Source organism: Arvicanthis niloticus, chromosome 21, assembly GCF_011762505.2.
Source record: "Arvicanthis niloticus isolate mArvNil1 chromosome 21, mArvNil1.pat.X, whole genome shotgun sequence".
Classification (NCBI taxonomy): Eukaryota; Metazoa; Chordata; class Mammalia; order Rodentia; family Muridae; genus Arvicanthis; species Arvicanthis niloticus.
Genome location: NC_047678.1, coordinates 31163757 through 31191465, shown reverse-complemented (window position 1 = coordinate 31191465; position 27709 = coordinate 31163757). Strand labels below are relative to the sequence as shown.

Here is a 27709-nt window from a genome sequence, read left to right as displayed (position 1 = left end):
ACACAAGCAACCAGTTAAAGGATGAATGGAAGACAAGACAATACAGACCATCCCTGCCCCAATCCCAGCTCTAATCAAAGCAAATTTACATTTCACCACAACTTCTCTTTTTCAAAGAATCATCTGAAACTAACCCTCTTCACAACCAGTTTTCCCCCAACTTCAGTCACACCTCTCAAATTTCCCTGACAAATTTCTTGACACACTGTGCCAAGAGCGGTTCATGTATTATCTCATTCAATCTTCTCCAAAGCCCCATCAAGTTGCTAGTATTAGGATAACTATTTCCAAAATGGGAAAACCCAAATTCAAAGATAAAGTCACTCAATCAGTTACATTAGTGTTCACGTGCAGGCCTGTCTGACTTCCTCACAGGGTCTGCTATGGCTTCACTCTTCTTTCCTTGGCCAGGCTTCATTTTCTTCCCATGTAAAACAGGTGATACTGTTCAAGTTGCCTGCCAACACCTTTAGGCCAGTATTAACATTCTATAACCTATACAAGTTAATAAACAGAAAAAAATTGCACATGTATCAGAATTTACTTGCCACTATTAAAAACTCCAAAACAGTAAAGCCAGTAAGTAAAACACAAGACTAGGAAAAATAAGCATTCTCCTTCACTTGCACAGTAAAGATATATTTGACTCCACTTTTTCACATATTAGGAAAAATGTTTTCCTCCAATTAAAAAAAAAAAAAAAAAAAAAAGGATAAACTAAATCCTTACAACTTCGAGACTTCACTGTACAACCTGAAAAGTCACTGCAAGGCTCTTTGCCCTTCCTGGGGACTAGCATGTTACTTTGTACAAGATAAGCATGCAACCAACATTTATTGAATGATACAAATTCCTTTTGCAGTCTTTCAAGTCTCAAAGCAAAAACCTTTAAGTGTTATTCCAAAGCCAAGAATCCAGGAAAAGATAAAGCCATGATGGTTTACTATTGCAAGTAGGAGATGGATTTTGTTTTAAGAGCACATAAAGACTGTTCGAAGAGGTGTTCTATGTATCAAGATTATCAAGACAAAACTGCCACAGGACCACTAAAGGGCTTCTGTAAACTTAAAAGCAAGTATTAAACTATTCAGGCTGTAAACTGGATTGTCAAAATTGTCCCAATAAAATTTTATTTTTTTAGGCAACATGAGGATTTTGCTTTTTGTGTGGAGGTAACACTCCAACAAAATAACTTTTGTGTTACAATACTGAAGAACTATCAAGTAAGATCCAAACATTCTGAACCAAGGTGAAAAAATCTGGCAAACGTTCCCAAAAAATGTGTAACGTGTGGTAATTTAGTCATAAAAGTTTAACAGTTTTTCACTAGACATCCCTTGGAAATGATTGCTCCTATGGGCAGATGACATCAATATAAACAAATCGAGGTAAAACAATGTTTTTTCTTAGTTGTCACCACCTGTAATCCCAGCATTCCGGAAGCTGAAGGAGGATGATCCCAGGTTCGAGGCCAGCCTGGGCTACACACTAAATTCAAGACCAGCCTGGGCAACAAGGTGAAACCATTTATCTAAAAACAACAAAACAATCTTGTGAGGGCTTAGGGAAAGCACTGACTCCTGAGTCTGAAGTGGAAGCTTTCTTTTTACTTTTGTTGTCGTTTTGAGGCAGACAAGTCTGCCTACAATCCTAATTCAGGTGTACACCACCAGATCTGACTGGAATGAAAACTTGATGTGCTATCAGATACCGCCCAACAGAAATATAAAAATGCCCTATATATACTGAAAAGAAACTATACGCCAAAACTATATTTCGCTTTACAAGTACACTATCTTCTTTAGAGAAGAATATACAAAGAGATTTTTGGGTCTCTTAACTAAATCTTCACACGCAGTAAAGTCACCCTTGTAGATAAGATTCTAGATTCTATTACCTAAGAAATAGTACGCCAAAGTGTTCAAGCCTCATAATCGAGAAATGTTTGTCAGGTTTTCACTTTCAGGGTAAAAAACAAAACTGGTGTCACCTCAACAACGGGACCAGACAAACCTTGCCACCATTACAAAACCCAAGCGCCAAAGGTGCAGAATATGCAGCTCAGAGCTCTACGGGGCCAGATTCAAGTGCCCAAGAAGGAAAACAAAAACAAAAAAATCAAAACCAAGAATGCAACGCGGGTCTTCTCCGCGGACCGAAGCGGGGAGACGCGCGGTAGGCCCTTCCGGTCCGAGCTGCCGTCAACGATAGGCCGGGCGACGGGCCGAGCTTCCACCCGAGCCCGGGGATTCTCGGCCTATACTAGCCGGCGCCCTCTCGCCCGCGTTGGCCTTAGCGGCGCCTCGGCCTATGCACTGTGGTCTGCAACAGAAGCTCGGGACGCCGCAGAGTGTCCTGGAAGAGCTGCGCGGAGCGCCGAACCTAAGCAGGCCGACTGAGGACGCGGCAACAGCAGAGGAGGCCGTGGCCGCCCCTCCCCCACCGAGCCGCCCCAACTGCCGCGGCGACGCGAGCAGCCGTCTCCGCGCCAGGCCCAACCGCCCGGCCAGCCGAGGCCAAGCGAGGCGGCCTGAAGTAGCTGCGCCCGGCCTGCCCCCCACCACGACCGCGCGAAGACGCCCAGGGCCCGTTACTCCGCGCGCCGCCACCGGTCAGGACGCGCCGCCCTCAGCTGAAGCGACCAACGGCAGCGGGAGGCCGCGGACCTGAGACTTACTCTGGGGTCGGGTGCTCGGGATCGTAGAAATCCCCCATCTTCGGTGGCGGCTGCGACGGCAGCTGCTTCATGAGGAGCAGCTGGAGGCGGCGACGCTAGCCCCCTCCCCGCGGCAGGCCGATGCGGGGGAGGGGACCGGAGGGGAGGAGGCCGCTGGTCCGATCGCGGCGGCGGCAGGGGCGGCCCGCGTCGCTGGCTGGCTGGCTCGCCCGCTCACTCCCTCCCTCAGGCAACCGCCCGCCGCTCTCACCCTCACACACTCACTCCCGAAGCAACGCACACCCCGCCCGCCCTGCAGCCTTGCAGGCCCAGCCCCTTAAAGAGACACGCACAGGCAGCCCACCGGCCGCCAGTCGGCGCGCCAGCGCCAGCGCCAGCCCCAGCCCCAGCCCGCCGACCCAGGCAGGGGTGGGGTGCAACCCGCGGGCCAGGCCGGGCCTAGCCTGCGGCTTCCCGGAACAATAAGTCCCAGGGCCGAGTGTTGTAGGCGGGTCCCGAAGCTGGAGGGGCGCCACCGCCGCCCCTCCCTGGGCGACGTCCGGGGAACAGGCCGAGGCCCTCAGGACACCGGCCTTCATCCTTCGAAGCCCTCCACCACCAGGCGCCCGAAGCCGTCGGAGAGCCTGGCCTCCAGGCTGTGAGGTAGCGCAGCTGCCACTCTACCCCGCTTGCCCCTTTATTTCTTCTCTCGTGCCTCTTCGTCTGGCTCTCGGCGCGCACCGAAAACCAAGCTAAGCAGGGGATGCTTCTCAGACCCGGCTTCCCGGACACGCCCTCCGCCCTCCAGCTTCCCGCAGCCCCCACCACCGTGTCCCCACCGAAACCTCCTACCTTCCTAACCGCGGTATTCTGCCCTCACCCCAAGGTCGGTTTGTTCTTAAGACCTCGGGAGAAATGCCCTGAGGGAAAGGTTATTACTTTCTTGCAAGAAAAAAAATGTAAAACTACAAACTTGATTTTGGATTAGCAGGATTTCGTGAAACTTTGAAAAAAAATAATTTAAACTATAAACTTTTTGTTCTGGATTAGCAGGATTGCGTGAAACTATTAGCTAATTTACACCAAGCTAAATTTATAGCAGTTGCTTATCGTGAAAGTGGCAGATCACAGAGTTCAGATCTTTTGTGGAATTTTTTTTGGGGGGGGGGAGGGAGGAGATTAGCCACTAATTTTTAAACTGGATTTACCAATAAATTGAAATGTGATCTAACAGAATCTTTCACTAGACTTACCCTGAACACTTGAATGCTTCATCCTACCTACAACCTCTTGAGTGCTGCTGGGATTCTAGCTTTTTTCTTTTGTTTTTCAAAATACGGTTTCTCTGTAGCCTCGAACTCACAGAGCTCCATCTGCCTGTCTCCCATGTGCTGGGGCTAAAGGCATGACTGCCCAGCCTAAAATGTATTTTTTAAATTGTTTTTATAGGAATGGCACGTGTTGAGCCACACACATGCACATGTAGCAGAGGATAACAGTGAGTCCATTTTGTCTCCTATGTGGGTCCTGTAACTTACATCATACAGCTAGGCAGCAAGTGCCTTTACTGACTGAGCCATCTCACAGGCTTGTTAAAATGTATTTTTTCACGTGTGTGTATGTAGGCTAGCAGTATCTCTTATTTCCTTTAGAAGTTTTCCCCCCCCCCCTGGTAACTTTTAGGCATATAGTGGAAGTTCAAGGTCCATAAAAAAAAAAAAAAAAAAAAAAAAAAGCTCTAGGTTTCAGTCTCCCACGGCCATTTTGTTTTGCTTTTGTTGGTGAGCTTTCCTTTGTGGCTGAAACTTGCTGTACTGACCTCAAACTCAAAATCCTTCTTACCCCACCCAGCCTCCCTGATGCCTGAATTACAGGTGCTAGACACCCCAACCTGCTGAAGATGAAAGTTTTATGAACAGATTCTCACTGCTGTGAGGATAAAATGAGGTACTTGTGAAACCCTGAACTTCCTCTTTTTACTTCTTTCTTGTATGTTTCTGAGACAGGTTTTGGGTATCCCATGTGGCCTTGACCTCTGTATGTTGCCAGTGATGACCTTGAACATTTCTCCTTCTCCTGCATCTACCTACCACATAGTGCTGAGATTACAGAGATACTCCCAATAGCTAGTTTATGCTGGAGATTGACCTCAAGGCTTCCTAAATACAAGTACTCCCACCTATAGAGAAACATCTCAGTCCATAAAGCCCTAAACTTCAACAGATGTCAACACATTTTAGGTTATTACAGTCCAATGGATAAGTTCTATCTGGCACTACGTAAACTGATAGCCAATTTCTAGTCCTGACACTGGGCACGGCTGTTTCTTGGGTTCCTACTGCCTTGCCTATCAAAATTGTATATTTACCACATAATGTTGTGAACATGTTTGTACAATGACTTTCATTAAACAATGTTATTTTTACTGATTTTTTTGAGGTATTTCAATATGTAGCCCAGGTTTGCCTAGAGCTTCAAGTCCTCTTCCTCAGTCTCTAGTGCGCCGCCATGTCCAGCTAGATTTTGAATATATTGGAGCTCTTTGCCTTAAATGCCACAGAAGCTATTGGCAGCCACTTGACATTAGAAAAGGGCTACTTTACATGGAAACTAAGTTGAGAGGAAGCTAAGATGAAGTGTATGACTTTCCCCATTTCCTTAATAAACAGCTGTCTAACAGGAGACAGATGAATGGTACTTCAATCTTACGGTAACTTTAGTCTGGTCAGAACCCAATAGAGTAAGCATATTAAACCATGGAGGTCAGTGGAAATTCTGAGGCCCATGTATCTTTGATTCAAATTTTTACAGGCAGCACCTTTGAGACTGTATTCAGGATTCTCTGGAATCTGGTTTGCTGTATCCCAAATACTAGGATTATGTATCACCACACCCAGTTTGAATTCAAGACAAAGAAAATGCATGTTATAAGGCATGGTGGTTCATACCTTTAATCTCCACCCTTAAGCCTGGTCTAAAGAGAAGTTCCAGGACAGTCAAGGCTACAGAGAACCCAAGTCTGGAAAAAAAAAAAAAAAAAATTCAGCCCAGACTTGCCTTAAAATTCCCTATCCTCCAACATCATACTCCATACTTACTGTGATAGGCCTCCTGATCAAAGTAATAGATATTTTTTAGCTTATTGAATACTTTCCCAAACATTTTTTAAAAAGAGAAAAAAGACGGGGCCTCACTGTGTAGCCCTGGCTGGCCTAGAACTAACTCACTGTGTAGACCAGGCAGGCCTTACACCTACCTACCTCTGCCTCCTGAGTGCTAGGATTAAAGACATGTGCCACCATGCCACGGCTTAGGGTTTCCGTTGCTGTGAAGAGACATTATAACCAAGGCAACTCTTATGAGGAAAGCATTTAATTGGAACTGGCTTACAGTTTCAGAGGTTCAGTCCATTATGGCAGGAAGCATGGCCGCATGCACCGCAGACACTTTGTTGGAGGAGGACCTGAGAGTTGTACATCTTGATCCGAAGGCAGGCAGGAGACATTCTTCCGCCCTGGGCGGAGCCTAAGCATAGGGAGCCTCAGAGCCCACCCCCACAATGATGCACTTCCTCTAAGAAGGCCACACCTCCTCCCAATAATGCTGCTACCTATGGGCCAAACTTTCAAACACAGGAGTCTATGGAAGCCAAACCTATTCAAACCCACCACACCCTACTATTCCATGCTTTTATACAAAAAGCCCTCCAAATGAGTTTAAAGAAAAAGTCCACAACATGAAGCCTCTCCGCACTCTTACGGGTACTGCTAAGTAAAACGACAACGTTGAGAATCACTTCTAGTAGCGTCTCCTATGGGCCCAGACCACCTCCATTCCAGCAGACCCCAGGCTACTAGTGGCCCTTAGAGTTAACTTTTGTGTCTCATGAAAAAAGGAAGAAAGCCAAATCATGGTTATTGCCACAAGAAAGTTCTATAGCTTGGGGAAGAGATGGGAAATGTATCTCAGACAGTGGGACACCAGTTGACCCCCTGACTTTCTCCAAAACTGTAAATTTTTTTCCCTCCTGGTGCTGCAAATTGAATCCAGTGCCTTGTGTATGTTAGGCATCCTGGTTAGCTTTGTCAGCTTGACATACACGGCCTAGAGTCACCTGAGAGGAAACCATCAGTTAAGGAATTGCCTACATCAGACTGCTCTGTGGCGTTTCTGTGGAGAAGGTATCTTGATGGAGGATGGCCTAGCCCACTGTGGGCAGCACCTACCTAAGTAGCTGGTCCAAACTGTATAAGAAAACTAACATAATTTCTACTCCAATATTCCTGAATGATGGATTGTGCCTGGGAGTGTAAGCCATTTTCTCCCCTAAGTTGCTTTTGGTCCAAGTGTTTTATCACAGCAAAAGAATGAAACTAGAACATTAAGCAAGTAGTCCCTACCACTGAACAATAGCCACAGTCAATATAAAGACTTTGAACTAATATGTTGACTAATATACAGATGAATATATAGTAGATTGCGTGATACAACCCATAAGCAACTAGATGTGTTTTAAGATATCACTGGGTGCTACCTTATTTCCCAAAATAGCAGGTTTTTTTTCTATGTGTCCAGGCCAGAGTTCTGACTCAAATGGGAACCTGACTAAGGGTTAGGAAAGACAAAAGGTCATTCCCCCTTGAGTCCACAGTTGGAACTGGAACTGAGTGGAAAGCTACTTCCTATCCAACACTCATTTCCTACCTCTCTACCTAATCCTTCCCCTAGTGAGGATTGAGAGAGCATTGTCTAAACTCAGCAGATGCTGACTTTGTGAGGCACAGCATGGCACCCTTGTAACTGCAGCACTCCAGAGCCATGAGTAGTAAGAATATAGTGTTAGCCTGACTACAGACCTGTCTCAAAAAACTGGAAAGGAGGGAGAAATGCTCAAGTTTGAAAGCACAAGAAAATTGTAAGTTTTCAGTTCAGTAACTTTGTGCGTTTCATTTCCGTGATTGAAGGCAGGCAATAATGGCATTAGCAACAAGACCCTAGGCTCAGTATGACATTTAGGAAATAATATCCCTCTCCATACACTCACACAAACACCTTCATCCTGAAGAGTCAATCCTTCTTCTAGTGGAAAAGCACTGTATATATAAAAGGATAAAGTATTTTTCTTCTTCCACAAGCAATACAAAATTACCTTGACAAATTTCAATTTCTCACCCCTCTGCTTTCAAGTTTTATGCCTCTGTTTTACAAGATGTTAGTTCTATATTGTTTATATCTATTAACCACAAAATTATATAGTATCTGTGATAATTTTTTGGCTTTGTACCCTTATTTACCAATCTTTTTCTCCCCCATTTTTGTAACAAGTTTTTCTTTGTGAGCTCTGAGGATCTGCCTATGTCCACACCCCTACTTTGTTGCCCCCTGGCTTCAGGGCTAGCTTTATAGCCACATGCCACTATACCTTGACTTTACCTGGGTACATGGGGGGGATCCAAGCTCAGGTCCTCATGAGTGTGCAATAGGCACTTCTGATAAGGGGACCATACACACCAAATCCCCTCATTTCTATTCCACCTGGAAACCATACCTGAGACACTGTCACATGGCTCTTCTCCTCTTAGGAAAGAAAATAGCTCCTTGATATAAGTGTGGTGGTACATGCCTCCAATACAAACACTTGGCCAGGCTGAGACAAAAGGATCACTGAGTTCTAGACTAGCTTGACTTAAATAATGAGACCCTGGGGTAGGAGCAGAGATGAGAGGGATTGGTTTTGGGGGGGGGTGAGTTTACATGTGGTACATGCATGCAAATGTGTGGGTATGGGTACCAGGTTAGAGCAGGACATCAGTTGTCTCCCACAATTGCTTCCTATCCTATTACTGTGAGACAGGGTATCTCACTGAACAGGAAGCCCACTGTTTAGGATATATTGGATGGCCAGCAAGCTCTCAGGACCTCCTGGGGTTAACACTCTTGCAGCCAAGGTTTTCAATGCATATACAGAGAATTCAGACTTGGAGCCTCATGCTTGCAGAACAAGCACTCAGCCACTTTGCCATGTCCTCAGTCCCAGCTCCTTACATCTTTCCTCATATAAAGTAATTCGAGGACCTATAGCCCTCAGATAGAAGTTAACCTCTGAAGTGTGATCTGGAGTAGTTTCACTCACTGCTTCCCTTGACAGGCTTCCAGGTAATTCCATTGTGGGACCTCTATCATCCTGGGCAGTCAAGAGTACCAGATGGAGGATCACTGTCATACCATGTTCACGGTCAAAGCCTTGACCCACAACATCAGCGGAGACTGCAGTGGTCAGCTGGGAACCCCAGAGGGCCAGTGTTTGTCTTTAACAAAGCAGCAAGCTCTTTCCCTGTGTTACCATCACCAACAACACAGAGCCTGAGAACTTGACTCAGGAGTGATGCTTCCTCTTCCCTGCTCAGCCCTGCTGGTGTGATCCCTGTTCCTGTCACTTTCACATAAGTGTATCTTCAGTCACACACTAAGAAGGAAAAAGGAGGGGCCAAGACACAGAGAAGCTGCAACACCTACTGCACATGTGTGCTTGGCCAGAAAGGCTATGCTAATAGGGTCATGCACTCCTGGGCACAGGGACCCAGTTCTGCCTTTTATAGGTCACTAACTAGATCTGATACTCTTCTGGTTGCCAAGGAAGAAGGACTTCCTCCTGTGTTCAGAGGCCAGGAGCAGAGTGTGTGAGCTAAGAGAACTGGAAGAAGTATTTCGAGTAAGCTAATCTTCGGATGTGCACAGAAGGGAGGACAGACCTACCAGAGGGAAACACCTGCCTGATGAGCCTGGATTGCTCTTTTGATTTCCTACTCAGTAAAATTAGTTTGAGATAGGGTTTCCTACAGTCCAGCCTGACCTTGAACTGGATACGTAGCTGAGGCTAACTGAACTCCTCATCTTCCCATTGCCACCACCCAAGTGCTGGGATTGCAGACCTAGCTACAATATTAGCTATTTTCCTTTTTGGAGGTGTTGGAGATGGAAGAGCTTCATGAATGCTAGACAAGTATTTTACCACTAAGCTACACTCCCAAGCCTCCTTCTATCCTTATGTGTGTATATACATTGGTACATGTTTGTGTGTGGTGTGTGGTGTGTGGTGTGTGGTGTGGTGTGTGTGTGTGTGTGTGTGTGTGTGTGTCTGTCTGTCTGTCTGTCTGCTGTGTCTGTGTTTGTATCTCTGTGTATTTTGCTAGGGATCAAATCCCAGGTGTCATGCTTGCTAGGCAAACACTAGGACTGGATTTTAGCCACAACCTGTACATAAGGAAGATGTCCTTTCAGACAGGAAATAAAAAGTAATTTTATCTTGCTTTTACATATGGAAGTAAATGAAAATCAAAAGTATTCTGTGAAGAGGAGCAAAGGTGTCCTTTGGAGGATGTTCATCCTAGCAGGCAGGCAATTGTGTGTTCTCTGGGTTTGGTCCCAGCTTGCAGCTGAGTGGCTGGAACTCTGGGCATGTGGTTTAGCAGCTTCCTTAGAACAGACTAGAGCTGCTGGTCTTCAAGCTATTGATGAGACTATTTTCTGTGTGACTGTTGGAGGCCCACCATGGCTTTCATATAATTGTGCTAGAAAAAAAAAAGATGAAGAGAGGGGAAATTGATGAGGAGGTGTGGTCTTAGCGAGGACTCACAAGCCATGTCACGTGCACTTCATCATTGCTCCTGCAAACATCACAGTCTGGAGACAAAGCATTCTCTGCACAGTGCAACTGCTATGAAAAGTAACATTCCATTCAAACGCTTTCATCCTTTCAGTCTAAGGAAAGTGTGTAAAACGTTTGAAATACCCTGGCAGTTATGTTTAAAAGGAGACATGTACTGGGCATAGTGGCATGTGCCTTAAATCCCAGCAGCAAGGAAGCAGAGGCAGGTAGGTGGCTGTGAACTCCACCTGCTACCTAGTGAGTTTCAAGACAGCCGGAGCTACATAGTGAGACCCTGTCTCAAAACAAACAAAAAGTAGGCATGCATGCTTCAGTGGCCTACATAAAATCTGACAGAGAATGGATTCAAAAGACAAAAGATGTTATAGTTTATTGCTGAACTTTCTTGGACCCACCAGTGGACGAATAATGACACAGAGACTTACTAATTTTATTATAGCTTAGGCTACCTCCCAGCTAACTCATCTACCTTAACTAACCCAACTGTCCGTGATTCTTTTACCAGAGACCCTCTCTCAGTCCAGAAGTCCTGACTTCCCTTTCCTGCCCCGCTATTGGCCATCAGATCTTTATTAAACCAATCAGAAAGTGAGGAAGGCGTATGTTTACAAAACACTGAGACAAGTGATGGGCCTCACTCCCTCATCTTAAGAATAGCAATACCAAAGTTCGGCTTTGCAGTTACAGAATTAACAATTAAGTAAGACAAAGACAACCTTGACACAATATACCCCAACAACAGTTTGGATATAAAGTACTTTATATACTATATACCTTAAAGCATATAGGTTCTTGTGTTTGCAAGCTTAGTCTCCACGGGTAGATCTAATCATTGAAAGGTAATAGGAAAGTGAGAGGCTAATCAACAGATTTATCCCCCAGTGGATTCGTAACTTGATAGCATTATTGGAAGGTGGTGGGACACAAGAGGTAGGAGCAGGTTGGAGGATGTAGGCCACGGGGGTTACGGCCTGAAAGGTATAGCATGTCACTGATCCAACCCTGTCCTTTTCTGCTTGAGCACGTTGATGATACAAGCAGCTCTCCACCATGCTCTTCTGATGCCACGATGATCTGATTTACCAAATGCCTATAACAATGGAACCAGTTTACTAGACAAAATAAATCTTTCATCTTTGTTTTTCCCTTTGTTTCTATTTCTGCTTGTTTCTAGAGAGGGTCTAGAAGCCCCGGCTGGCCTGCCTTGAACCTCCTATGCAAATAAGGATGACTTTGGATTCCTGATTCTCCTGCTTCCAGCACTCAAGAGGCATGTGCCACCAGACTGGCTGTGACTCCCGGGTATTTGTCATAGAAATAGGAAACCAACAGGAAGGGGCTCTTCCTCTAGAGGTCAGGGCCTAATTACTGTTATAGCCTGACACACACCCCTCCCCCACCCAGCTGTAGTAGTCACAAATTCTACCCTTTCTTTTGTTAATTAAATTTTATTCTTTTAATACACTACTAGGATCCCTAAAAGCTGGTAGGAAAGGCTGTCACTAAAGCAGGGGGCAAGAGAGGAGCAAATGTTAAAGCTAGTTTCGAATATGAAAAGGAATTCTAGAGTCCCCAAGGTAAGAAGCTGAACATGCAATGTCAACACTAAGCTGGAATTTTATTTCTTGGGATAGTGTCTCAATATATATATATAGCCCAAGATAGCCTTGAACTCAAGATAGTCCTCCCTTAGGCCCCCCTAAAGTGTTTAGATTATAGGATTTGACATACACCAGGCTCAAGATGGAAGCTTTCCTCCTTTTGTTGAACCCAGGGCCTTATACAGGCCTTACAAATCCAAATGCTCTATTTCTGAGATCCGCTCCAGCATTCATGGAATTCTTGAAGGGTGTAAAATGGTCCTAGGTTGGTAATACTCTATGGATAACTGCAAAAAGCAAATGCTGGCATTATAGTGGGGAAAACCTGAAAATTCTAACACTTAAGAGGTAGGAGCAGAAGGAACAGGAGTTCAAGGCCACTCTGCTACACAGCAAGTTCAAAGCAGGCCTGAACCACATGGAACTTTGTTTCAAAAAAAACCCAAATAGCCAGATGTGCTGCTGAAAGCCTGTCATCTCATCACTCCACAGGTATAGGGGAGTATTAGGATTTCAAGGTCATCTTTAGCTGCATAGTGAATTTGAGGCCAGCCTAAACTAATGAGTTAGTGTCTTGTTTTTGTTTTGTTTTGTTTTGTTTTGTTTTGTTTTGTTTTGTTTGAGAGAAAGTTTCTCTGTATAACCCTGGTTATCCTGAAATGCACTCTGTAGACCAGGCTGGTCTCAAACTCAGTGAACTACCAGTCTCTGCCCAAATGCTGGGATTAAAGGGCCTCAACTATGCAGCTCTTGCATGGAACTCATTGTGTAGATCAGACTGGCCTCGAAGTCATAGAGATTATAAGGAGAGGAGACCATGTCTTAAGAAATCAAAACAAAACAACCCCCTTCCCACCCTGCTCCAAAAACAAGTATATGTCCTTTCAGGAAGAAAATTATTTCAATTCATGTATTTTGCAGTCTTTAAGTCCAATCAAACATGAGCTTGTGATTTAAAAAAAATATATTTGGGACTGGAAAGATAGCTCACTGGAGAGATAGCTCAGTGGTTGAGAGCACTGGCTGCTCTTCCAGAGGACCCAGGTTCAATTCCTATCTATCATCTCCAGTTCTGGAGGGATCCTAGGGAATCCTACACCTTCTTCTGGCCTCCACAGGCACCAAACATGCAAATGCTGCACAGATATACATGCAGGCAAAATACCAATACACATAAAATAACAGTTTTTTTAAAAATGTAAGTATGTAAACACACACATACATGCTATAAATCAGTCTCACAATGAAAAAAAACTTAAAAAAAAAATAGGAACTAGTACTGAGTACAGTAACCCAAGCCTATAATCTCAGCATGTGGAGTGTGGATGCAAGCGGATCAGTCCCAGGTTACTCTTGGCTACCTAGCAAGTTTGAGACCAGCCTGGGATACAGGATGCTTGTCTCAAACAAACAAAACAGTAACAAAGGCCACCTGAGCACAGAGTACTACACAGTATTCAGGGCCTTGGCAGAGTGAAGACTGGGGAGTCATAGGTTCTCTGTGGCTGACACCATGTCGAGTTTCACTTTGTCTACATGGGATCCTCTGTCCTCTGCCATCTGTTCAGGATAGCTCCCCCCTGGCCAGCCTCTTTTCTCCACAGGCCGTGGTTTCAGAGGATTTCATTCTTAGACTGTTATGGGCTGTGAGCCACCATACATGGTTATAGGTAGGTTAGCATTTACAAACCATGTCCAGACCTGGCCATGATCTATGTGATCTTTCTTCCCCTACTTCCAAAGTCCAGCCTTGTTCCAGTCTGGAGCTGGCAGAAGACACCTAGTGATTACTCAATCTCCCTGGGCTGGTACCATCACACACATCCCCAACACACACTCAGACACACTCTGTGGCTATCTAATGAGGTTGGTGATTCTGGGTATCCTAATAACAAAATCTTTGGGGCCTCCACCCTCACAGACGTGAATGTCCCAAGTTACCTTCTGTTCTGTCTTGACTCTGGCATTGTAGAAGGAGATGGAATCAGGACCCTCAGGCAGGACACTCTGCTGCAGCTGGCTGAACCTGTCCTGGTCATCTTCTCCCTGGGAGAGGCCCAACCCAGCACAGTATCTCAGCCTGGCACTGTCAGGATAAATCCTGGCAGGCCTATGCTTAGCATCAGGACATTCCCCTGCTGGGTTTCCAAATGTACCCTGAGCATCTGTAGCACCCATGTCTGCCAGTGTCCTTTCAGATTCCTCTGTAAGGGGCACCTGGGCACTGCAGAAAGTTGACAATGATATAATGGATTCTCTCTGTCTCTATTTCACTCTCTCATAAAAGATTTATTTATTTATGTATATGGGTGCTGTGTCTACATTGGAATTCATGGGACTATAGATATAGACAGCTGTGAACCACCATGTGGATGTGAAGAATTAACTCAAGGCCTCTGGACAAGCATCCAGTGCTCGTAACCACTGATCCATCTATTTGGCCCTTACATATTGCTCTTTAAGATTTGTGCTGGTTGTGTTTTGTTGTTGTTGTTGTTGTTGTTGTGTTTTTGTTTGTTTGTTTGTCTAATTGACACAAACCTAGACATGTCTGGGAAGAGAGACCATCAGTTAAGGAATTTCCTCCATCAGGCTGGCCTATAGGCACTCTATGAGGCACTTCCTTGATTGATGATTGATGTGGGAAGCCCCAGCCCCTGGTGGGCAATGCCACCTCTGGGTAGGAGGTCCTGGGTTTTTATAAGAAAACAGACTGAAGAGGCTAGAGAGATGGCTTACTGGTTAGGAGTACTGACTGCTCTTCCAGAGGACCCAGGTTCAACCCTCACCACTCACAAAATGTCTTATAACTGTATATGACTCCAATTATAAATGTAAATCAGCACTTTCTTCTGAACTCTGTGAGTACCAGGCACACATGTAGTGAATAACACACACAGATAAAACACTCATCCACATCTATCTATCTATCTATCTATCTATCTATCTATCTATCTATGTGTCTATCTATCTATCTATGTGTCTATCTATCTATCTATCTATCTATCTATCTATCTATCTATCTATCTATCTTTGGTTTTTTGAGACAGGGTTTCTCTGTATAGTCTTGGTGGTTCTGGAACTCACTCTGTAGACCAGGCTGGCCTTGAACTCAGAGATCTGCCTGCCAAGTGCTGGTATTCCAGGCCTGTGCCACCACTGCCTGACTTAGACAACCAGGTGGGAGGAAAGAAGCCATGGGCAGCAAAGGAGCAAGCATGCCTCCACAGCCCCTGCCTCGGTTTCTGTCTCTAGGCTCCTGCTCTGACTTCCCTTCACAATGGAGCTTAAAGCTTGTAAGCTGAAATAAACCCTCTTTGCCCCCCAACCCTTGCTTTGGAAACCTAACTAGGGTAAGATTTTTAAAAAGATTTGTATGGTTTTTTGTTTTGTTTTGTTTTTGTTTTTCAAGACAGGGTTTCTCTGTGTAGCCCTGGCTGTCCTTGAACTCATTCTGTAGACCAGGCTGGCCTTGAACTCAGAAATCTGCCTGCCTCTGCCTCCCAAGTGCTGGGATTAAAGGCATGCGCCACCACTGCCCGGTGATTTGTATGTGTTTATGTCTGCGTGACTGTATGCCATATGTGTGCTGTTGCCCACAAAGGCCAGAAGAGGGCACTGGAACTGGAACATGAATTAACAAATAGTTGTGAGCTGCCTGACACGGGTGCTGAGAAACAAATTCAGGTCTTCTAGACGAGCAGCAAGTCCTAGCTGCGGAGCCACCTTTCTAGCTCTGTTTTTCACTTTTCAGTGATGGAGGAACTTACACCTGCCTCCCTACCTGGGCATTGGCAGCACTAGACATGAATCCAGGGAAGAGGCAGAATCACCCACACCCTCGTACCCTCGTGCTGCTCACCAGACACACAATCCTGTTGATGGGCACCATGCCTGGCCGGATGCTGCTGCCTAGCTTCAGTGCTACCTGAACGTCATCTGGGATGATAAAGGACTCATTGTACCAGATGTCAAATTCTGCAAGAGTCAGAGACAGCACTGTGATGGGTAAGGGAGCCTGTGTGGAAGCAGGCTAAGGTTCTTACAGGCTCAACTGCATTCACTTTCTGCTCCAGGAGCTTCTCTGTTCTCACCGATCTCTCCTGCCACCATAGGCCTAGAAAGCACCTACCTGAAGCCTCTGACCAGACCCTGGCTCTACAGCACGAAGCTCAGAGAGCACTTCCAGAACTGACCCTTGGCCTTGACCTCAGGCCTCTCTTGATCTCAAGGAGCCTGCCAACCTCCCCAACTGGAATACCCATAAGCAGGCGATGGCGACACTGATCCACTAGGCGCTGGCAGTACTGGATCTCAGCCCGGAGGTCTCGAAGTTCCTGGTACTCATTTCGATACTGCTTCTTCAGGTCTTTGAGCTTCAGGATCAACAGAAATTCTTCCTCATCAATGATCATCAGGCCTTTGTTCTCATACTCTCCTGCAGGGTGATGGAAGAGGTCAGAGAGTGAGGCGATAGTCAGGGTAGGGGAAGGATGGTATTCCAAAATGATGACAATGCTGGCAGATCCCACGTGGCAGAGGCCTGGAAGCATGTGTGGGTGTGACAAGGAGTGGCAAAACACAAGAAGGCTAGGCCGCCACAGCAAATCCATAGATAGGGGCCGTTCAGCTCAGTAGTGTCTGGCTGGCATTTTAGAGCAAATAGGAGGGATGCTGGGCAGAGGGGAGGACAGAGAGAGACGGTCATGTTTATTTTGATCTTGTCCCATCAGCCAAAGATAGTCACCCTTTAAAGAGTTTTCTTTTTTTCCTTTGAGTCAAATAAATAAGTAGATCCTCAGGGATGGATTATTAGGAGGCCAAAATGGAAAACAGACATTGATTTTCCAGGGTTCAGAGACAGCTTTAAGGACAGCCTGAAGCTGGCAGCAGCAGCCAAATCTTGGTGTTTGTAGTGAACATACACACTCCAAGTTTGGGGCCATGAACACTTGCATTCCAAACTTCTAACACAACCCAGACTCCTTGTCCTGACCTCTCTATCCAGGCAGGGCTTATTGATGCTGAAGGTCACCTAGTGGGTTAGACTGATGGACAAGGCTTTGAACTTGGGATGGCACACACCTCTAATCCTATCACTAAGGAGGCAGAGGCAAGTAGATCTCTGAGTTCAAGGCCAGCCTGGTCTATAGAGTAAGTTCCAGGACAGCCAGGGCTACACAGAGAAACTCTGTTTCAAAAAACAAAAATAAAAACAAAAATAAAAAAAATAAAACTTTCTTTGCATTCCTGTTATACCCTGACTTTATCTTTAAATCTCTGTCAGTGGTATCCACCTTTACAAGGTCATAAAATGAACTGCCTAGCTTTCTCTACTGAGCCTCCAATGTGTGTGTGGCGGGGAGGGGTTCCTTCAGGCCAAGGGCCAGTTTCTCCGTGGACCACAGCGCATGTCAGGAGGAAGGCTCAGCAGTAAGTAGTGACAATGGCAAAGCCTAGCTGGCAGGAAGGGCTGCCTAGAGCGTAGTGAAATGACATAGGTCTGTTCCCTACAGCCCTCTATTGCCCCTTCAATCTTAGTCCTTTAGTGCCCCGGCTGCCACACTTACAGCATGGTGACTCTGAGTCCCCGCATTGCCCTGGCCGTTTTCTTTTCACATCTACCTTGCTTCTCCCGTAGCGACTTCTGGAAATTCAGTGCTTCTTTGGTCACATCAATCTCCTGCTTGATTGCATTGATGCGTTGGGTTGTCTCACTGGCCCTCTTCTTCCGTTCATTTAAGATGGATTTGTTTTCTTTGAAGATCCGATTGATCTCACTACCTCGTTCATTCTTAAACTCTTCAAAGGCCACAGGCTTAGAGGGTGGGGTGCTGGGTCTAGGGACAGAGGGAGAAGTCAGAGGGAAAAGAAATGGAACAGCTGCCTTGGAGACACAAGGTTCTTCATCTTTCTGCCCTGTGACTTCCAAGGGCAGGAGGTAGAGATCCTGGCACTATTGATGTCAGATTATTTAACTTCATCTCTAGGAATAAATCCCACATCTTTGTTCCACTGCAGAAACTGAGGAAAGGAAAGAAACTGAAAACAACATCATTCTAACCTATCAGCAAACAGAATTTGTTGAATCTCTTGAGATTTCTTTGATATATTTTTAAATGGGTAAAGCCAAACAGAATATATGATTTTTTTTCTCACAGAGGTGTTATTTCATGGTGTTAAAATTTCGCTGAGAGGGCCTCAAGGTCTGACTTTGTGGATAAGAGCACGTATTCTGTATTGTGCCTAGGTTCATATCCCCATGTTATATAGCAATTCTATCCAGGAAGAAGAATGCAAGATTTCTTAGACACTATTATATTAATATAAAGTTACCATGGCAACTCATAAAAATTGGGGGCTTGCTTATAGTATCAGAGGCTTAGTCCATTATCATCATGGTGGGAACGTGGTGAGAGGTATGGTGGCATAGTGTTGAAGAAATAGCTGGAACTACATCCTGATCCATAGGCAGAGTGAGAATCTGGGCCTGGTGGGCTTTTGAAACCTCAAAGCCCATCCTCAATGGCATTTCCTCCAACAAAGATCTTCTAATTCTATCAAAGGGTTGCACTCCTGGTGACTAAGCAGTCAAACATATGAGTCCAGGGGGGGCATTCTTATTCAAACCAGCACAGAAGCCAATGAGACTCAAAAAGTTAAGTAACTCATAAGTCTTAAGAAGTTCCTAAAACTAACAAGATTTACCAAGCCCTTCTCACAAGGTTATAGAAGCAGTAAAGTGCTGGGGGAGGAGGAGCCTCTGACTTGTCCAGTTGCCTGTAAGTCACACAGTTCCAGGGGTGTCGCTTTTATGAGGCATCACCAAGGCTGGGTAGGCTTTTGGCAATGTGGCTGCCTCTAAGTTACCCATGTTCCTGTAACTCCAACACAGTCATGGGTTCGCTAGTTTGGACTCTGGAGGCATTGTTAGTGTGTTCTGTCACTGGTTCCTTATCTAGAGTAAGTAGACTTTGGTTTAAATCTCCTTAAGGAAAGCCTCATACCATACACCAGAACCCATGTAAGAATCCATGTATCATGTCTATATTTCCAGCACTGGGGGCAGAAACAGGCGGGTCACCCAGCTTAGCCTAAAACAGCAAGCTTCTAGTTTGTTGAAAGACTGTGTCTCCAAATATATGGCACAGAGTAAGAGGAGACACTAGGTGTGCTGCTCAGGGCTTAGCATGCACACATACAAGGGTGTGAACCCATATATTCCTGTACATGCACTATACATACATACATATCCCCCCAAGCAGAAAATTCTCTGAGAACCCCAGTTAATGTGATACTGTAACCTTTGGCACAGAGGGATGTAGGCTGGTGTTGGCAACTTATTTGAAATGCATTTTGAAAAGGACAACACAAGATGGAACAAATGTAATAGCTTACCAACAGAGACAAGAGGTCTCTGAGTGTATGGGCAATTACTATGCAAGTTTTAACTTTTCTGAATGTTCTGAAATGTACACAGGCTCAGAAAAAGTTTCTCATACATATGCTGTACACCCCAGGGGCAGAGGTAATAATCATCGGATGCCCTTTATCTAATATTAACTATGAAAATGTTTCCTTTTTTGTTTCTTTGTCTGTCTTTTTTTTTTTTTTTTGGTTTTTCGAGACAGGGTTTCTCTGTGTAGCCCTGGCTGTCCTGGAACTCACTCTGTAGACCAGGCTGGCCTCAAACTCAGAAGTCTGCCCTCCTCTGCATCCCAAATGCTGGGATTAAAGACATGCGCCACCACTGCCTGGCTGATACCTCACTTTAAAATAATTGATATGTGGTAGTTCTAAAATGATGTGTGTGTATGTGTGTGTGTGCATGTGCACGCCACAGCATGTGTATAAAAATCGGAGAACAACTTGTGAAAGTTAAGTCTCTCCAACTATTGTGTGTCCTGGGTATTGAACTCAGGTTATCAGAACTGGCAAGTTCCTTTACTACCTGAGCTATCTTCCAGCCCCTACAATGATTCTTGTTTGACTATGTATCTTCGAAGACTGAGGCTGGGGCACTTAGCATACATATACATTGTCACACTTCTTCCTTTAGGACTTTCTGTTTCCCCTGTTTACTTCTTTTCTGCTCTGAGCATCCTTTACCTACCATGTAAGGACCACACCCTGCCTTGAGTTGACCTAATCTGGTGGAAGTTTTGTCTTTAGATGGGTACCTGGGTGCGCGTGATTCTTCCTTTGGAGAGTCTGAGAGAAGGGGCTCAATGCTGGAAGTTTCCCTCTCTCGTGCAAGCATGTCTTTGAGGTCCCCATCTTTGGAAGATGGGATCAGCTGGGTCTTGGAAAGGGAAGCCATATCAAAGTCCTTGCCACTCACAGGGCTACTGGCACCTTCCTTTCTTGCTGAGGAGCTGAAAAACATCAGGGAAATACCAAGGCCCAGGCACTGGTAGTGAGAAACTAAGACCCTAAGATGAGACCTTTCTCAAGCCTACTAGACCAAGCAGCCTACTACATCAGCCTGTTTGCTTATTTTATTCATGTATCATTTATCCATCCACCCAACCACCCAACCCCTTAGCCAGCCAGCTATCAATCTATCTATCTATCTATCTATCTATCTATCTATCTATCAATCTATCTATCCTTACTATATAGCCTTGGATGGCATAGAACTCACAGAGATTTTTCTGCCTCTGCCTCCTAAGTGCTAGAATTAAAGGAGTACATTACCATACCTGGCAGTCAGTAGCTCCTATCTTCTTAAAATGTGTGTGTGTGGTGGGGGGTGAGGGGTGGGAGCATGTGTACACGAGAGCAGTACCCTAAGAGGCCAGAGATGTGAAACATCCCTGGAGATGGAGTTTCTGGCAGCTGTGAGTCACCTGACATGGGTATTAGGAGCTGAGTCAATGCAGTGGTTTTTTTTGTTTGTTTTTAAAATTTCTATTAGAGTAAAAGAGGATTTCATGTATCTTAAGCTTAGAACTCCCTAGGTAGCTGAGGACAATTTGGTCCTTTCCATCTTCCTGCTGAGGCTACAGGAGTATGGTACCACTCTCAGTTTCTGTCATGCTGAACATCCAACCCAGGGTTGTGCATGCTAGGCAGATCCTGCACCAGGCGAGCTCCACCTCACACCCTTTATCAGTCTTTCCTTTCAGTTCTGCCTCCTCCATTTGTTCTCCCGTCTTGCTTCCCTCTTCCTTTCCTCTTTTTTTTTTTTTTTTCATTTTCTTTTTTGTGAGATGGTTGTACCATGTAGTCCAAGGAGGCCTCAACGCATATGCTTTTTTATTGTGTGTGACAGAGTCCATGATTGGGGGAGGGGAGGCCACAGAACAACTGTGTAATTTGTTTTCCTCTACTTTAATGTAAGCTCCACAGATGAGGTCCTTAGGCTGTGTAGCAAGCACCTTTATCTGTGGAGCCATCTCACTAGCTCTGAATCCACACTCAGCCAGCCTCCTAGGTGCTGGGATTGCAGGCATGGATAACACAACAAGCCCCCTTTCTTCTTACAATGAGTGTTGCTGAGAGGATCAGTATCCATGTAAGTTATTATTCCAGCTACCTGCAGCACAAAGGAGAGGCCCAGGACATAGCAGGCAGAAGAGGTACATTCTCTGCTACATGCCTCATGGCTTGCACATAGAACTTCCCATGTGGAAGGACTGCATATACTGCCCACAATGCCATTAGCTCTGATGCTCTCATTATTATAATCATTTCTGTATCCATTTTTGGGATACAGAAACAGTTACAGATCAGTTCTCATGCCTCACGTGAGGAAGTCTCTTAGGATTAAGAAGCACAGAGAAGGAAGATGTGCCCCTGAATCTCATGCTCTGACTACTGCTACCAGGTATTGCCTGGGCAGCAAACTGGGGAAAATGCTTTCTCCAATTTGCACATAAAAATGAGTCTTAGATGGGTGGGATGGAACCCTTTTGAGAACATGAGGCAGGAGGATCATCCTGTATCTGAAACCAGCCATCCTTGGCTATAGTGTCAGTCCCCTTCTCTGCCTCCCCCAGTCTCACCTAAAAGACGAGTTTAGGATTTCTGTGGCTTGAGTGTTAGCTGCAGGTGAGAGAGTCAGAGGAATCACAGTGGAGAGCACAGTGGTGCCCTAGTGCTGCCAGAGCTGGCCCAGTGCTTCCTACAACCAAACTACAACAGGGGTGGAACATTGGAAGGAACTCAGTAAGATGGAAACACTGGGGGTGCTATGAGGATGAGTCATAACACTGGGGCATGGCCCTGACCTGAACCCTCAGGTTTCCCACAGATTACCCCACTGCTGCATCAGCAATAGTGCAGTAGTGAGCACTGGTAGCTCAGGTACCATGGGAGAATGAGGAGGCCATGTTGTGCCCTCTGTCTACCAAGGAGCCTAGGTGCCAAGGATACAGAGCAGAGAGCTCTCACCTGTACTGGTCTTTCAGTGTCTTCTTAGTCTTAGGTTTCTTCCCAGGTTTGACAGAGAAAGGAGCAACCCCAAGTCCAAAGCTTTGTCCATCGGGCTCACCCACTAGCTGACCTTCAACATCCATTAGCCCTGCCTGGATAGAGAGATCAGGACAAGGGGCATACGTTCTATTAGAGGTTTGGGCCTCTACAGAATGTAAGTGTTCGAGGTGCAAGCCCTGGGGTAAGCATGTTTTCCACACACGCCAAGATTTGGCTGCTTCTACCAGATTCATGCTGTCCTTAGTAGAGCTGTCCCTGAACCCTAGAAAATCAATGTCTATTTTCCATATTGGCCTCCTAATAATCCATCCTCATGGGCTAAAATCAAAGGCGTACATTACCACATCCATCTCCCTACGGATCTTAAGACCTATTTCCAACCTAGTTCCAAGTATTGATCATCTATAGCTTAAGCCATATGTACAATTTATGGACATTATTTTAAATGCAAAAGAGGTATACTATTTTTTTCTGTGTATGTATGTACATAGATGTGGAGACCAGAGGAACAGTCTGTCGCTCAGTCTCTCATTGGCCTGGAACTCCCAACTATGCTAGGCTGGCTGGCAGGAGAGTCCAAGAGATCTGTCTATGCCTCCCAGAGCTTGCATTACAAGGATGCACCACCATGGCCAGCTTCACATGGTTCTGGGAACTGGACTGAGGGCCTCATGTTTGTGCAGCAACCGCTTTGCTGACTGAACACTCTCTCCAGGCCCTAAAGTGGTTTCCTCTTGCCCAGGACACTCTGTTCATTCTGGTGTTATCTTGATCTGGGAACTTGCATGACAACTGCCAAAGTCCCCCCCCAAAGATGGAAAGTCTGAAGTGAGTGATGTTAGCAAGAAGCAACTGTGCTTACCTTCTGGACAGCAGAAATGGCTGCAAAGTCATTTTTGTCTATGAGAGTGTACTTCCTGCGCAAAGCGGACTCTACTTCCTGCTCCTGTTGGCTTGGGAGAAGGAATAAGACAACACTTTGTAATGGGGGTACGCTGCGTCCACTGGGCTGAGACCCAAATGCTAGATTAAAAGTTGATTAGGTAAAGCCCTGATGTTGGAGCCACAGCCTTACCATAAGCCAAAAGACAATACAGAAACAACAAAAAAAGGCCCATCCCTTTTCACAATGTATACATCCCCACATTGTCCAATTCCTGCCACGCAACGAACCAGATCTGAGTGCTCAGGGTGTGTGCAGGTCCCTGACGGGTGTTTGTTGAGTTCACTAATTGGACAGGAGCTCTCTGGAGCACTCAGGTGGGTTTGGGGAAACCTATAGAGCCCCTTCCATGCCAGGTGCATCAGCTCTAAGATGACATGTAATAATGCCTGTAAACCTGCATGGGGACTGTGATGTCACCTAGGCTCTAACAGTCCCTTTGGAATCCAGTGACTAGTCTAGTACCAACTAGCATTGGCTGCTCAGACAATGGGTAGATCTGTACTCAAATATACTAAGTGCTCCTTGAGGTAGCAGACATGGAGGATTCATGAGGCCTGCCTCTGGGCATACTCACACTTGGCACTCCAGAGAGTTCCTGTCCAATTAATGAACTCAACAAACACCCATCAGGGATCTGTGCATACCCTGAGCTCTCAGATCTGGTTCGTTACGTGGCAGAGAACATTCTTCACACACAAACATACACACACCTCTTACACATATGAAGGTTTTCTTGAAGGCAATTGCCCAGGCCATAAAAAATGAAAATGGAGTGTGAAAGAGAGTGAGGAGAAACTTACCTCAGAACTACCCTGAACTGGTTGAATACCTCCTGAATCTGCCTTAGATTGATTATCTGGCAGAAGAGAGCAAAACAGAGATTAAACCAAGGTACCAAGAGGTTGTGTCTACGCAGAAAAGTCAAGAGCCCTTGGCTGACACTCAACCATCTCATTTTAAGCAGTTAAGAGCATATATTTCTCTTGGTTCCCTCACCCATATCAGAAAGCTGACAACTGTCTTTAGCTCCAGTTCCATGGGATACTACCCTCTTTCAGTTTCCATAGGTACCCTATGCAAAGTACAAACCCACACTCAGATGTGTGTGTGTGTGTGTGTGTGTGTGTGTGTGTGTGTGTATATATATATATATATATATATATATATATATATATATATATATTTAGTTTTTCGAGACAGGGTTTCTCTGTGTAGCTCTGGCTGTCCTGGAACTCACTCTATAGACCAGGCTAGCCTCGAACTCAGGAATCCGTCTGCCTCTGCCTCCCAAGTTCTAGGATTAAAGGCGTGCGCCACCACTGCCCGGCTGTGTGTGTATATTTTTAAAGATTTATTTACTTTTATGTATATGAGTGCTTTACCTGCATGTATGTGTATGCCTGGTGCCCTCAAAGACCAGAAGAGGACAATAGATCCCCTGAAACTGGAGTTACAGGCTACCATGAGCTGCACATTGGTGCTGGGAACTGAACCTGGATCTTCTGCAAGAACATCAAGTACTCTTAACTGCTGAGCCATTTCTCCAGTCCTCACTTTTTGTTTTATGAAAAAAAATCTAACTGCATAGTCCAGAGTGGCCTTGAACTCACCTGCCTCAGCTTCCCAAATGCTATTCTGGAATACAGGCATGTGCCACCATGACCAACAAAAAAAAAAATACTTTTAGAGTGGAAATCTCTAGGGACAGTGCTACTTTATAAGATACAAAATGGTTAATGCTGTCAACAGATCTAAAACACCATGGAGACAGACCACTCTGAGCACGTCTAGACTGAGACTTTCTAGACTGAGCCAACTTATGAGGAAAATTCACCATCAATGGATACAGTTTCATTCCATGGGTTAGGTTCAGACTGAATAAAAAGAAACTGGGCTGGAGAGATGGCTTAATGGTTAATAGCACTGGCTGGTATTCCAGAGGTCCCAGGTTCAATTCACAACACCCACATGGCAGCTCACACTGTCTGTAACTCCAGGTCCAAGAGATCAGACACCCTCACATGCAGACATATATGCAGGCGAAACACCAATGTACATTTCATTTAGAGGAAGGAAGGAAGGAAGGAAGGAAGGAAGGAAGGAAGGAAGGAAGAAAATATCCAGGGAGATAAACCCCTAGCACTCCTGCTCTCTCTGCTTCCTGATTGTGTGCAGTCTGCCCAGCCTTAAGCCTCTGCCACTTTGCCTTTTCTGCCATGATGGGCTACATCATCTGTGAATTAGAACAAACCATTCTTGTCTCATATTGCTTTTGTCAGATATATTGTCATTGCCACAGCAATGAGGAAAATTACTACAAATACTCCCTAAGGAAAAGACTATATTAAACTGAAGGAAAGGCCATCCAGAGACTAGCCCACCTAGGGATCCATCCCATCTGCAGACACCAAACCCAGACACTATTGCTGATGCCAAGAAACACTTGCTGACAGGAGCCTGGTATAGCTGTCTCCTGAGAGGCTCTGCCAGAGCCTGACCAATACAGGTGCGGATGCTTGCAGCCAACCATCAGACTGAGCATGGGGACCCCAATGGTAGAGTTAGGGGAAGGACTGAAGTAACTGAAGGGGCTTGCAACTCCATAGGAAGAACAACATCAACTAACTGTACCCTCCAGAGCTCCCAGGGACTAAACCACCAACCAGAGAGTACACATGGAGGGACCCATGGCTCCAGCTGCATATGTAGCAGAGGGTGGCCTTATCTGGCATCAATGGGAGGGAAGGCCCTTGGTCCTGTGGAGGCTCAATGACCCATAGGGGGATGCTAGGGTGGTGAGGTGGGAGTGGGTGGGTGGAGAAGCACTCTCATAGAAACAGGGAGGAGGGGTGAGATTGGGGGGGGGGTTGTGGAGGAGAAACCAGGAAGGGGAACAACATTTGAAATGTAAACAAATAAAATAACCATTAGAAAAAAGACAAAATTACTTAACTAGCTTTCTTCCACTTCTAGAAGGTTAAGATGGACCCCATTAATGAACCTTCTTGTTTGGGCAGGGACACACACACACATGTGCAGCTGGAGGAAGGTTGGCAGCTTATGAACAATGAACTTTATTCAATGTTGGTTTGATGCCCCCTTGTGCTAGAAAGGCCACCAAACTTCAGTTGCCTGAGACCCCGCCTTTGCTGCTGCCCACATTGACACTTAAGAGGAGAGGGATGGTAGCCCATGTAGTTCCCTGGTGAGAGGTTTAATGGCTGCAATGTAGATGAGGTTCATTCTGCTACCCAGCCCTTCCTGTGTGCTGCTGCTTTCTTCTTTTCCACTCCAGCAGTGGGCTCTGGGGGGCAGGATCTTCTTTAATACTATCAACCTGACTACAACCCTTTAGGCAGGATCTTCTTTAATGACTACAACCCTTTATTAGCTTCACGCCACCAGGCACAGCCCAGCTTATCTAAGGGGAGACAGCCTGAGCCTGCTTGCTGTCTCTGCTGCGCAGGTGAGGCTACTGATCACTCACTCAGTCCAGGTCACTCAGCCAGGAGGTGCCTGGGATCCCATCAGAGCAGCTTTGCTTCCAGGTCTGTTCCCACACCCCTGATATGGACGACCTTTGGTACATATACTGTGTAGAGCTCACTTTAGGGTTTGTAACCCTAAACATGGAAGCTTAGGCCATGGTGGGCTGAAGGCATTTGACAAGGGTCTACACCACTTCCCATCTATTGCCTCCACTCCACATCACATTACTCAGCAAGAGAAGTCCAAGAGAGTTGAGCCTGGTGATCCCACAGCAGGGCTCCTTACGTCAATCTCATCCAGCGTCCCCTCCAGGTATCTCCGTACTTGGGAGTTGATCTCAGCAATCTGGATTTCATCCATGGGGTCATAATTCACGAGGGTGCGGTTGGACTTGAAGGGTGAAGAACAAACATATGCTACATAAGCAATAGGAACCTGAGCCCAATCAGGAGCATCGGGGCCAAAGCACCGAGCTGCGGTATAGCACCTGACTGCTGAGCTGGCTGTTGGCTTTACTATCTGGTCCTGGTGGGGAAAGCCCCAAACCAGGCCAGATGTCTCAGCAAACCATAAGGCAGGGAGATGTTTTTCTTTGCCTTCAGGACCATCAGAACCATGACCACAAGCCCAACTAGGCCACTGGAGTACTCCACCTGCCGCAGAACATCTACTGCTGACCCTTTTCTACTACCCATCCTATGCTACTGTCCCTGGCCTTAACCCACCAAGCTGTTTGCCCTGGTCTCTGTCCCCAGCAACTCCCCCTGCCCCATCCAATCCCTTACCAGACTATCATGGATGGCCAGTTCCTGCTTAAGCAATGCCAGTTCCTTCTCCAAATTCTTGACCATTCTCTGCCAGGGAAAACAGATAGGGAAGAGGGCCATCAGGAAACTACCTGGCTCCTTCAC

General features: G+C 45.8%; 3 protein-coding genes across 22 annotated transcripts in view; 1 reads left to right on the top strand and 2 right to left on the bottom strand.

Annotated features, from left to right (window-relative positions):
- Setd2 (SET domain containing 2, histone lysine methyltransferase) overlaps nucleotides 1-2929 on the bottom strand; it is an 89701-nt gene extending 86772 nt beyond the window's left edge. For 3 of the 5 annotated variants that reach the window (XR_013105590.1, XR_013105589.1, XR_013105591.1), the window contains exon 1: nucleotides 2678-2817. Coding sequence is in view for 1 of the 5 variants with exons in the window: in XM_034483764.2 (XP_034339655.1) it covers nucleotides 2678-2748 (71 nt within the window). In the remaining 4 variants the exon portion in view is untranslated. Of the gene's footprint in view, nucleotides 1-2677 lie in introns of all 5 variants that reach the window. The other 2 variants (XR_013105588.1, XM_034483764.2) reach the window with 2 other exon arrangements.
- LOC143435357 (uncharacterized) lies at nucleotides 2179-18084 on the top strand. 4 transcript variants are annotated; one of them, XR_013105592.1, is made up of 5 exons: nucleotides 3179-3542; nucleotides 4106-4154; nucleotides 4508-4603; nucleotides 15681-15934; nucleotides 16042-17726. XR_013105592.1 is itself a non-coding variant. In XM_076917463.1 (4 exons), exon 1 carries the CDS (start codon nucleotides 2311-2313, stop codon nucleotides 2668-2670), a length of 360 nt encoding a protein of 119 aa, XP_076773578.1. In that variant the 5' UTR covers nucleotides 2179-2310; the 3' UTR covers nucleotides 2671-3542; nucleotides 4106-4603; nucleotides 15681-15934; nucleotides 16042-17726. The 4 variants fall into 4 exon arrangements, 1 of the variants encoding a protein (XP_076773578.1); XM_076917463.1 differs by having other exon boundaries at nucleotides 2179-3542; nucleotides 4106-4603; XR_013105594.1 differs by lacking the exon at nucleotides 4106-4154 and having other exon boundaries at nucleotides 16042-18084.
- The window catches only part of Kif9 (kinesin family member 9), a 52257-nt gene continuing 30560 nt past the window's right edge, over nucleotides 6013-27709 (bottom strand). For 10 of the 13 annotated variants that reach the window (XM_034483758.2, XM_076917451.1, XM_076917454.1 and 7 more), the window contains 11 exons: nucleotides 27584-27652; nucleotides 27084-27188; nucleotides 24110-24165; nucleotides 23226-23316; nucleotides 22322-22455; nucleotides 20107-20301; nucleotides 17552-17766; nucleotides 16188-16364; nucleotides 15789-15904; nucleotides 13868-13972; nucleotides 10670-11415 (listed from right to left, as the gene is read on the bottom strand). In XM_034483758.2, the coding sequence (XP_034339649.1) occupies nucleotides 11314-11415; nucleotides 13868-13972; nucleotides 15789-15904; nucleotides 16188-16364; nucleotides 17552-17766; nucleotides 20107-20301; nucleotides 22322-22455; nucleotides 23226-23316; nucleotides 24110-24165; nucleotides 27084-27188; nucleotides 27584-27652 (1365 nt within the window). In that variant the 3' untranslated portion in view covers nucleotides 10670-11313. Of the gene's footprint in view, nucleotides 10228-10669; nucleotides 11416-13867; nucleotides 13973-15788; nucleotides 15905-16187; nucleotides 16365-17551; nucleotides 17767-20106; nucleotides 20302-22321; nucleotides 22456-23225; nucleotides 23317-24109; nucleotides 24166-27083; nucleotides 27189-27583; nucleotides 27653-27709 lie in introns of those variants that run through there. The other 3 variants (XM_034483759.2, XM_076917461.1, XM_076917450.1) reach the window with 1 other exon arrangement.